We start from the raw sequence: 11,712 nt of genomic DNA, 5'->3' as shown, positions 1-11,712 counted from the left end.
ATTGTAACTTTGGACATGGTTCCTCCAGCATTAGCATTTAAGCTGCCCCCCCCCCCCCCCACGCTCTCATGCCCACAGGCACTAGGAATGGGGTAGGGACCAGCTCTGCTCTTCCTGCTGATGCTGAGCACCCCTGCGCCCCGCCAGTCTGGCCACGCGCTGCACTATCGCGCCTCCGGCCCCCGAGCAGGGAGGGGCTGCCCACTGGCTCCTGCTGGCCGGGGGTCTGTCCCCTGCCCCCTCCTGGCCGCTCGCCCCGGCCCACCTGTGGTGCGAGGCCCTGGCCTGGTGCCTGCTGAGGTGCCCGGCGCTGCAGGGCTGGAATGGGGTGGCGCCCTCCAAGGCGAGAAGGGGGCAGGGCCGGCCCTAAGGGGCGTCTGCCCCCTAAAGCTGCCCCAGCCTGGGAAACGTGCCTCCAGCGCTGGGGGGAGCAGTTTCAAATGTCCCTGTGAAGCCTGAATTCTCCCCGCGCTGGGCTGGGGGCCTGCGCCCAGCCCCCAAGATTCAGGCTGCTGCCCCCTCCCCCTCCAGGGCGCCTGGCCCTGCTTGCCCACAGGCCCCCCTCCCCCTGCAGCACTGGCAGCCGTGGCTCGTGCTCCCGCTTTGAGGAGCGACTCCTTGGGAGGGGCCCTCGCCAGCCTTCTCCTTGCGCCCTGCCCTGGGGAACTGGCAGGTCTCAGGCGTGTGGACATGCTAGGACCAGTCTCCTCTAGGCAGGGCTGGGGATCCCCAGAGTGTTTCCAAGTCAGGCTCTCTGCCCCCCTCCCCACGCGCAGCTCCCGGCTCCAAGCAGTTGTAGGGCTGCTAAGAGGTGATGGGGGGAGGCTGCAGAGAGTCCAGTCGTGGCTTGGGATGAGCCACGGTCTCCCGGTGGAACAGGGCACCCCCCCACGCCTTTTGTTAACCAGGAGCCAGAGCAAGGAGGGGCTGGCGCTCTTGTCTTGCCCTGCTTTTCTGGGGGCTGGCGCTGGGAAACTGAGCCCGGGGCTGAGTGGATTAAGGCCCCTGTGGGACAGCAGCACTCCCCCCTCCCCGCCACAGGTGCTGCAGGTTAAACGCTAATGCTGCGTTTTATTTAAAGTGCGGACTTGTCGGAACACGTGTGTATCAGGGATGAAATGGCATTTCTTGTGTGGTGACCCTTTTAGTTCCTTTTCTTGATTGTTTTGGGGTTTGTGTGCGCGAGCGTGTGCGTGGCTGCGTGTGTGCGCGTCCGTGTGTGTGGTGGGGTCGGGTTTTTTTTTAATGTTTCCAGGGTTGTGTTTCTGGAAGGATGTGGAAGTAATCACAGTACTATGTACAGAGCTTTCTTTTGTATTAAAAATACTCTTTCAATAAATGTATCATTTGTGCACAGATCCGGTGCCCGCGAGTCTGCTTCTAAGCGCAGGGTGCTGAACGGTGAACTGGGGAGCGTGGGCGGGGCGGGGCGGGCCTCGCTCCCACTTGGAACGGCCGTCACGAAGCAAACTGGCTATCCTGGCCCGTGGCAAAGGCTGGTTTGCTTAACCCAGCCCCACGCCCGCCAGCCAGCCAACTGCAGATGAAATGCCAAAGCACTTCCAGGTGGCCCCTGAGGAGTGGACGCTTGGGAGACAAAGGCTTAGGGTTGATAGCCAACGATTTGAAGATCTGCTCCATGTGCAAGTGAAGGTGCCGTTATGTGCATGCGCTGGACTGGAGCTCTTCCCTTTCGCCGGGTGGAGCAGCTTGCAAGCGGATGTTGGCATGCTCCAGGGAGGAACGCAATGGGGCGCTAGGTGGGATGGATGGCAGCTAGAGTCCTGAAGAGCCCCGAGAAGAGAAGCGTCCAAGAGGCACGTGACTGGTCACGGATCAGATGAAAACCAGGAAAGGGGCTGGAAATCACGGGCTAACAGAATTGCAGAGTAAAGAGCAAGCCACCAGTGCTGGAGAAGTGCAGGTGCTGAGATTTAGACACCTCTCTGGAGATTTTGGGGAGCGAGCCAGGGCCGCATTGTGACTTCCACGGGCCCTAGGCACTTTTGCCTTCGTGGGCCCCTTCCTCCATTAAAAAAATATTAAAAATTATTTTTGATAAATTTAAATACTTCAATATTTTATTTTTTTCCCTGTTTTAGGCAAAATGTAATCGATTCTCGTGGGCCCTAAAAGTTTCATTTTATTCTGATGTGAGAAAAAAAATTAAAACATTTTCTTCGACCCTAAAAGTTCATTTATTTTTCTTCTGATTTTAAAAGAAATTAAAAGTTTTGTGGGCCCCTAAAATATCGTGGGCCCTAGGTGCTGTGCCTACTGGATAAGTCTGCCCTGGAGAGAGCCCCTCTTGATAGAGACGGCATGGGCTTGGACCATGTGTGAGGAGGAGGAGGAAGGCACTGGCCAGCCCTCTGGGGGGCAGTGGGGTAGGTGGAGAGACCCGCCAGGTTAAGGGTAGGTGTGTGAGGAGGAGGAGGAAGGCACTGGCCAGCCCTCTGGGGGGCAGTGGGGTAGGTGGAGAGACCCGCCAGGTTAAGGGTAGGTGTGTGAGGAGGAGGAGGAGCTGGACAGGCCAGGTAGAGGACGAAGTGGAGACTAGGCCAGTACCCTGTTTCAGTTCTTGCCGAGAGCCTCCTGAAGCGAAAGGTCTCCCAGTGCCCACGGCTGAGTACAGGGCTTTCAGAAACTCTTCAACTTTACCCCCGTTCCTACTTACTAACGTCACGCTGCCCGGCCTCAGGAAACAGCGCCTTGGCTCCGCCCTGCCATCCAAGCAGCTGAGATGTTGGGGTGCACAAAGGGGGTGCAGGGTGGGGGATGACTTCCAGAAATAAGGATTTTAATACATTTTCAATTCCAGGAGGAGGGAAGTTGAACGTCCACATTTTAGGTAGGTGGATTCTTTGGGAGAGCTGAAACTTGCCTTCTCAACCAGCCCAGAACCGAGCATAGCAACTCAAGAGAAACACTCCTTTTAGAGGTAATGACTTGGGGTGAACTAATGGTTTTCAATGCTTGTCCCCTGTCCGTCTAGCATGGGGGTGGAAAATCGGTTTAGCAAAAATTACAGTGCCACTGTGGCCGGGGGCGATTTCAAAACTAAGTTCCATTCAATCTTTTAACTCCATGTAAACTCCCAGGACCAACTCCCCCCCCCCCCCCCCCCCCCCCCCCCACATAAAGAACAATAATAGAGGATAAGGAAGCTGCACTATTGTAATGCAAACCAGGCCCTGCTCCAGCAGCCGGGTGACAGGAGGTTCTTGGCTCATATGCAGGGTAGCACTGTGGAGGTCCCATCTTAACCCTGGAAACTCCAGCAATCCCTAGTATTTGGAATGATTTGGTATGCCTAAACTATAACTGGATCCGCTGGATGCCAGCCAGCTGCCCACGGTTAACACAGGGCACCAGTGAAGGGAGGAGGGAATACAAACATTAAGGCATGAAATGCAGCTGGGGGGGGGGGGGGAGGGGGGTTATAAAAAAGGGTAACTGAGGCAGCCAGAATTGCCACTAAGTCCGCCACCCAGGACGAGGCTTAGTGCAGACACGGCCGAGGGATTCTTTGCGAGCAGCGTTGGGGGAGCTGGCCCGTCCCAGGCTGTGAGAGACACGGGACAGGTAAGAAATACTGTACATGTCACTGGACCATTTTCTGCGGAGGAGAGAGAAGCTTCCCTGCCGCCTGGATTCTATGAAATACCCCAAGGGTGGATGACTAGTAGTTGGGGGGAGGCTGTACAGGACATTGGGGGCACATGGGTCAGTTGGGAGGCTGCATGGGAAAGGGGCTGCACCAGGACATGGGGGTGCATGAGAGAGAGGTGCACAGGACATGCGGTTGCACAGGATGGGGTGCACAGGACATGGGGGGGTGTAAGGGAAGGGGGCTGCACAGGACATGGGGAGTGCAAGAGAAGGGGGCTGCATAGGACATGGGGTTGCACAGGTCTTGGGGGCTGCACAGGGACATGGGGGGTGCACAGGAAGGGGGGTGCAAGGGAAGGAGTGCACAGGATACGGGGGGGTGTAAGGGAAGGGGGCTGCACAGGACACGGGGGGTGCATGGGAAGGGGTGCACGGGAAGGGGTGCACAGGACATGGAGGGGTGCAAGGGAAGGGGTGCACAGGACATGGAGGGGTGCAAAGGAAGGGGGGGTTGCACAGGACATGAGGGGTGGAAGGGAAGGGGGGCACAGGACACGGGGTGCACAGGACATGGGGGGCACAGGCCACGGGGGGGTGCAAGGGAAGGGGGGTGCACAGGACACGGAGGGGTGCAAGGGAAGGGGGGGGCACAGGACACGGGGTGCAAGGGAAGGGGGGTGCACCGGGAAAGGGGGGTGCAAGGGAAGGGGGGTGCACAGGCCACGGGGTGCACGGGAAGGGGTGCACAGGACACGGAGGGGTGCAAGGGAAGGGGGGGCACAGGACACGGGGTGCAAGGGAAGGGGGGTGCACGGGAAGGGGGTGCACAGGACACGGGGTGCACGGGAAGGGGGGTGCACGGGAAGGGGGGTGCAAGGGAAGGGGGGGCACAGGACATGGGGTGCACGGGAAGGGGGGGGCACAGGACACGGGGGGCTGCACGGGACGTTGGGGGGCCGCGCAGTGGGGCAGGGAAAGGTCTCCCCGCAGCCCATCAGCCGGGGTCAGTCCCGCCCCTCCCCTCACGCGCCCGAGCTGTGCCCAGGGCGAAGCCAGCAGGCGGCGCGTGCGCATCGGCGCTGGCCCTGGCCGCGACCCGTAGGCTGGGCGCTAGGCCGCGCGCGCATGCGCCGCAGTACCCGGAAGCGGAGCGCGGCCGAGGCGAGGGCTGCAGCGCGGCGCTGACTGGGCAGGTGGCCGGGCGCGCGGCGGCGGCGGGACGCGCCCCTCCCCCCCCCCCCCCCGCGGCCGCGCGCTCCGGCCTGTCGGGGCCGAGGCCTGGTCCCGCGCCACGGGCCTCGCGCGGCGCCTGGCTCGGGCCCGGGCCGTTGGGGGGCGGGGCTGGTGCCCCCGGGGCGTGTCCCGGGACCCTGGCGCGGGGGGGCTCGTCGGGACTGGAGCAGCGGGGGGGGGGAATCGAGCGGGGCCGGGGGGCCGGGGGGGAGGGGATCGAGCGCGGAGGGGGGAGGGGATCGAGCGAGGCCGGGGGGGGAGGGGGGAGGGGATCGAGCGAGGCCGGGGGGGGGAGGGGATCGAGCGGGGCCGGGGAGGGAGGGGATCGAGCGGGGCCGGGGGGGGGGAGGGGGGAGGGGATCGAGCGAGGCCGGGGGGCCGGGGGGGGGAGGGGATCGAGCGAGGCCGGGGGGGGAGGGGGGGGAGGGGGATCGAGCGGGGGCCGGGGGGGGAGGGGATCGAGCGGGGCCGGAGGGGGGGGGGCCGAGGGGGGAGGGATCGAGCGGGGCCGGGGAGGGAGGGGGGGAGGGGATCGAGGCGGGGGGCCGGGGGGGGGAGGGGATCGGAGCGGGCCGGGGGCCGGAGGGGGGAGGGGATCGAGCGGGGCTGGAGGGGGAAGGGGATCTAGCGGGGCCGGGGGGCCGGAGGGGGGAGGGGATCGAGCGGGGGTCAGGGGGCCGGAGGGGGGAGGGGATCGAGCGGGGCCTGGAGGGGGGATGGGATCGAGCCGGGGCCGGGGGGGCCGGAGGGGGGAGGGGATCGAGCGGGGGCCGAGGGACGCTTGAAAGAGCGGGGGGGGCCGCGTCCCGCCCCAGGCGTCCTGCTGCTCCCCAGCAGCCTTGTCCTCGGGATCCAAGCGCTCTTCCCGTAAGAGCCGCCCTGCCTTTGGTGCCAATGTGAAGGCGGGTAACCGGTGCTCTGAATCCACAGACAGCCTGAGGAGCACGAACCGCTCCCCTTCCTGTCACTCAGACGTTCAGGTGAAACCTCATGGCGGTGACTGTGTTGCTGCCGAGAACTGTAACAAATTTCAGCCGTGAGCATATCGCACAATCCTAAATGTCTAGGTGCCTAGAGCTCCAGCTGTCCCGTAACTGGCTGCCCAAACCTCCAGCTCTGCCCGGCCGCTTCTGTGAGGCAGTTCTCCATTGCCAGCCCAAGCCGGGCGGCAGAGTAGAAACGCTGGAAAGCTGGGGACAGCGGAGTGAGTGGGTTACCACATCAGAACAAACGGCACAGGCGCCGTTTTGTTGAGTTTCTAGGCTGTGTAAGCTGTTAGCAGCTCTGCTTTGTTCCAGGTTCGTACAGTACATGTCATAAGGGGGTTCTGGCTGCTACCAGCAGTAACGTGAGACGTTTCACTTCCGAGGAAGTGCCGTGGCACGCTGTGGAATCTGGGAACTAGACTACAGTATTTAGGTCTGGACGCCCTGTGTCGAAAGAGAAGTGATGTTTCAGTATAGCCAGCCCTCCTTTGCAGGCAGCCGTCTCCCTCTAGCTGGAAAAAGAATGATCGTTTCCTTGTGTGATGTCTGCTTTTTGACAGTGACTCAGAGATCCAACGGAAGCTGCACAGTTTCTCCTTATTACCAGCTCCCGTGGCCATGTGGCTAAATGATTCAGGATCTACTTGGTTCTTCCCCCTGTCTGCCACGTGGGCTCCGTTAGCCTCTCAAACCCAGCATGGCAAATAGCACAGAGATTTGGTGTTTTCCGTGCAGCCTGGTCACCAGGATGGACTCCCATCTCTGAGAACAGTGGCCTGGCACCTCTGTTCATACTGATCCAGGCTAGTCGCTGTTCCCCAGGCTGCAGGCCAGAGTGGAGCCTGAAATGCAGAAATGTCAGCAGAAACACGGCTGTGGTACTTGCATCCGTGTGTGGTGACACTTCCTCTGTCTGGCTCTGGTGAACCTCCCTGTCCATTCCCAGGGAAGCTCAGACCGTTCACGTGCAGGTTAGGGGATGGCCGGAGCAATGGGAATCCGTCTGTACAGTGTGATGAATGTATCACAGGTTTACTGGCCCGAGGCAATTCTGGGGGAAGGACGGTGGCTGTTGAGCTGTCCGTGGTACAGACACACGCTGAGTGGGAGTCTCTGCCCTGAAGAACTTAGTCCAAACACACAAGACAGGTCAAGAGTGGGAGAGGAAACAGAGGGGAAGCGATTGGCCTAAGGTCTCGCAGCTGGTCGGTGACAGGGCTGGGGGCAGGACCTGGGTCTCAGACCAGTGCCCTGCCCGTTGAATTGTGCTGTTTCCGTTGGCTGGACTCCTGGGGCTTTTCCATCCGTTGGGTGGCTTGGCCGTGATCTGGCACCCTCTGGCTCCCAGTAACCCGGGGCTGGGCTCCAGGTTTATAAGGATGTATGGGTCGGTGCGTAGGGCGAGAGCAGCTCGCTTGCTGATGGGGACGTTCCCTCGAGGGCACTGACGGGGGGGCAGGAGGCCCAGGGGACAGCTTTCCATCCAGCCCCCTCTCCTCCCAACGGGGTCCCAGCGGCTCTCGCCTGGCAGGCTCTCGACCGGGCTCCCTGGGTGGATCGTAACCTGCTCCCGCCTCTCTCTCTGCGCAGACGTTCCCCGTCATGGTGGGCGAGAGGAGGAACGGAAACCTGCTGGTGCACCTGGGGCCCGCGCTGCAGGCCTACCCGGAGGAGCTGATCCGGCAGCGCCGGGGCCCCGATGGCCACACGGAGTACCTGATTCGCTGGAGCATCCTCAGCCTGGAGGAGGGCCCGGGGAGCAGCACCAATGCCTCTTCGGCGGAGAGCAAGGCGGAGAGCATCCTGATGTGGATGTCGGCGGAGGAGGTTTACGCCAACTGCCCGACGCTGCTGGGCAAGAGGAAGCCGGAGGGGCAGCGGGTGAAGGAGGAGAAGGCCCCCAGCGCGTTCCCCCCGGACGTGGAGCTGGACGAGGCCTCGCTGCTGGAGATGAAGGCCGACGTCCGGAACCTGGTTGCAGCGGGCCGGCCGGCAGATGGCCGGGCCCACGGGCCGGAGTCTTCCGTCCTCAACACCATCCACGTGCTGAGATATGCGCCTACGCCAGCATCGGCTCGCTCACGGGCGTCTTCAAGGAGACCGGGGCCCTGACCTGCTGATGAGGATGCTGTGTAACGAGGAGAAGCAAATCCGCCGCAGCGCCGGCAAGATGCTGAGGGCCCTGGCTTCCCACGACGCAGGTGAGGTCTCCTGGCGGGGAGCCCCCGCGAGGGGCGGGGCTGGGCCGAGGCTGCTGGACATGGCGGGCGGGGGGCCGGGTGGGGCTCTGGAAGGGAAGACGTTTACGTAGGGCCCTTTCCCGACCGCCAAGGGATTCAGAGCTGGGTCACGTCCCTTTGAGCATGGGACTGGCTTCTGCTGCCAAGGGAACGCGGCAGCCACCAGCACCCTGAGCCCCCCTCAAACAGGGACTGGCCCTGGGCAGAGCCGGGCAGAGCGCCGGCACCATGCCTGCTGCTACGCGGGTGTGCCTGTCCCGTTTCCCCTTCCCAGGGAGCCGGCAGGTGGGTGGGACCGGCTGGTACGGCAGGGAGCTGTGCTGCCGGGCATGCTGGTAGAGCGGCTCGCCACCGCGGGTGCACCCCCCCCCAGACCGGAGGTGTGGCCTGCAATTGGATTTCCCCAGCCCAGGGACACGTGTGGACTCGTGATGCTCTAGAGCAGACTTGCCTTGGAGTCAGACGGCCCCCTTGGGCTCTAGGCACCGCGTCCACCAGGAGACTCGACCGAGGAACCGTCACTTCCCGTGGAAACCCACAATAATGTTCAGGCTCCGCCCAGTCCCACCGCACCGGTCACTTCCCCCGGCCAGTCGGACTCGGTGTCCGCCCACGACGAGGCCTGTAGCCCTCCCTTCGGGCTGTCCCAGGCTGAGCAGCGCGGGGGTCTCTTGCTCGTGGGCAGGAATCTTTGCCCCCCGAGTCCAGACGCGCTGCGGGGGGGCCGCGGGCTCCAGAGGCCGGGTCGGTGCGAGCGGCACTCGGCAGGGCTCAACGGCCTCGGCAGCAAACCCCTCGCACAGCTGGGATCTGGGTCTTACCGGCGCTGACCCGCAGGCGAGCCGGGCCCGACTGGCCCGTGTCCAGGGAGCCTGGGGCCTTGGCGTGAGCTGGCACCCGGCCTGCCAGCCTCCCCCTCCCGGACAGCCCAGGGCAGCCTGTGTGGCTGGGACGGCTCGGGCGGGGGGAGAGGGCAGCTGGTACTTGGGCCTGTCCGTGTGGACCCAGGCGCCTCCTTGGTTTGGGCAGCAGCCCCCGGCTGCCCCGGGGTGCCTGCCTCGTCTCCTGGGCAGCGGGAGCCCTGGGGCAAGGGCTGAGCAGGGTCCCTGCAGGCTGGGTGCCCGAGAGGCTAGTGGGATCCCAGCCCTCCAGGCGAGTCCGGGGGGGGCCGAGAAGGCTGCGGCGGGGCGGGCGCAGGGAGGCATTCAGCCCGTGTGTGTCGGCTGCAGGGAGCCGGGCCTACGTTCTCCCTGTCCCTGAGCCAGCAGGACGGCATCGAGCACCACATGGACTTCGACAGCCGCTACACCCTGCTGGAGCTGTTTGCAGAGACCACGTCCTCCGACGAGCACTGCATGTCCTTCGAGGGGATCCACCTGCCCCAGGTGCCGCGGGCGGCTAGCCGGGGGAGGGGCGCAGCAGCCGGGCCCTGGGGGCTGTCTGGGGTGGTGGGAGGGAGCCCAGAGGCCCATTGGGGCTGGGGGAGGGGAGGGGAGGAATGCCGGAGGCCTGTTGGGGATGGGGAAGGGGAGGGAAGGGGGGAGGATGCCGGAGGCCCATTGGGGATGGGGGAGGGGAGGGGAGGATGCCGGAGGCCCGTGGGGCTGGGGGAGGGGAGGGGGGGATGCCGGAGGCCCATTGGGGATGGGGGAGGGGAGGGGAGGATGCGGAGGCCCATTGGGGATGGGGGAGGGGAGGGGAGGATGCTCGGAGGCCATTGGGGATGGGGGAGGGGAGGGAGGATGCCGGAGGCCCATTGGGATGGGGGAGGGGAGGGGAGGATGCCGGAGGCCCGTGGGGCTGGGGAGGGGAGGGGAGGGAGGATGCGGAGGCCCATTGGGGATGGGGGAGGGGAGGATGCCGGAGGCCCATGGGGATGGGGAGGGAGAGGGAAGGGGGGGAGGATGCCGGAGGCCCGTGGGGATGGGGGAGGGGAGGGAAGGGGGGGAGGATGCCGGAGGCCCGTGGGGCTCGCCGGACTCTGATGCCGCGCCCGTTGCAGATCCCCGGGAAGCTGCTGTTCTCCCTGGTGAAGCGCTACCTGTGCGTCACCTCCCTGGTGGACAAGCTGAGCAGCAGCCCGGAGCTGGGCGGGGAGCGGCCGGACGGCGCGGCGCCCGGCACCCACGTGGGGGAGAGGAGCCGTGTGCAGCGGGAGTTCGAGTTCAGCATGGCCATGGCCAATCTCATCTCCGAGCTGGTGCGGGTGATGGGCTGGGACCGCAGCCAGAGGCTGGAGCTGCTGGCCCTGCCGGCGGGGCGGCCCCGGGTCGTCCGCTCCATCTTCCAGCCCAAGGCGCCCGCCTGCGCCGCCGTCCAGGTGCCTCTGGTGACGCCGAGGCCCTCGCCACGCAAAAAGCAGGGGGCCGGGTTCTTGACTTTGTCAGACTTCTCCAACCGCAACAGCTACGTGGAGTACGTGCAGGAGAGCCTGAAGCCGGGCATGACGGTGCGCATGCTGGAGGATTACGAGGAGGTCAGCGCGGGCGACGAGGGCGAGTTCCGGCAGAGCAACAACGGGATGCCCCCTGTGCAGGCGAGTGCCGGAGGGATGGGGGGGGTGACACATGGCAGCTGGGGTCACCCCCCGCCTGTCCTGGCCAACCAGCCCTGTGTGCGAGAGTTCTGGCCCCGCGTGTGTTTGGCTTGGACTCCATAAACAGGCTTTGCCCCTCCCCCGGCCGGGTGCGTGCCGCCTGCGCCCCCACCTCTCCCACGGAGGCGATGGGGGCCGCAGGAGAGCGCTCCCTTTGCAGACGGCTGCGCAGAGCGGCGGGGATTGCTGTGCCAGCTCAGAGCTGCAGGCGGCCCCCGGTCTGGCTTGGCCGCCGCGCCAGATCCCAGTCCCACGCCCTCATGTGCTCTTGCTGCCATTGGCCCCTGCCCCTGGCACGTGTGCCGGGCCCGCCGGGTGGCGGTGGTGACGGCCGTGGGGTCCCTGGGTACTCATCCACACAGGGACCTGTGACCATGCAGGGGGGTTCCTCCAGGGCTGCGCTCGGCTGGGCCTGCCACCCCTCTGCCCCTCCTTGTCTTCAGGCAGGCTGGGGTCCAAAGGGAGGACTCGGTTCCTTCCGCTTGTGTGGCCTGCTGTTGATACCGCCCAGCCGAGCCAGGGTGCGGCAACCCCGGCCACAGCCTGCCAGAGTCGGGACGTTCGAAAGCGGTTATTTTAATAATGGGGTAGCGCAGTTCCACGATCAGCCGATGCCCCCGGGGCAGGCCAGCAGCCCCTGCACGCCCAGGAGCCCCTCCCCCAAAATACAGAGGCAGCAGCGTGGGGTGGCTGGCGGCTCTCCTGCCTGCTCTCCGTGGAAACCCGGCCCAGCGGGCTGGGACTGAGGCAGCCTGCCGGTCTGAGTTGGAAAGGAAGGGCACGTGGGAGGGGTGTGGCGGCTAAGCGGGACCGCTAACCGCTAAGCAGTCGCGTATTGGCTGACCGGTTAGCCGGCGAGCTGTGGGCGGCCCTGCTCCAGCGACCCCGGAGCGGTGGGTCCCAGGGATGAGGGGGTGGGCTCGCTCCTCTAGAGCCACGACTGGACCGAGGCATTCCCAGGCCGTAGGCACGTGCTGGAAGCGGAGGCAGTAGAGGCAGACGCGCCTCCCCCTGCACTGTGGCCCTCCCCTCCCAGCTGGGTAGC

The 11,712-nt window shown here is 64.8% G+C and overlaps 1 protein-coding gene across 1 annotated transcript in view; it reads left to right on the top strand.

Moving 5' to 3' along the window:
* Positions 1 to 7,421: 7,421 nt before the first annotated feature.
* LOC102453533 (cullin-9-like) overlaps positions 7,422 to 11,712 on the top strand; it is a gene marked incomplete at its 3' end in the record, with an annotated part of 36,859 nt that continues 32,568 nt past the window's right edge. Inside the window, 6 exon segments of the mRNA XM_075914471.1 lie at positions 7,422 to 7,883; positions 7,886 to 7,937; positions 7,940 to 8,032; positions 9,301 to 9,320; positions 9,322 to 9,456; positions 10,074 to 10,607. Of these exon segments, the coding sequence (XP_075770586.1) occupies positions 7,434 to 7,883; positions 7,886 to 7,937; positions 7,940 to 8,032; positions 9,301 to 9,320; positions 9,322 to 9,456; positions 10,074 to 10,607 (1,284 nt within the window).

The sequence above is a fragment of the Pelodiscus sinensis genome, unplaced genomic scaffold (genome assembly GCF_049634645.1).
Source record: "Pelodiscus sinensis isolate JC-2024 unplaced genomic scaffold, ASM4963464v1 ctg212, whole genome shotgun sequence".
Lineage (NCBI taxonomy): Eukaryota > Metazoa > Chordata > Testudines > Trionychidae > Pelodiscus > Pelodiscus sinensis.
Note: the sequence above shows the minus strand (reverse complement) of the source record. Positions and strands in the feature narration are given on the sequence as shown.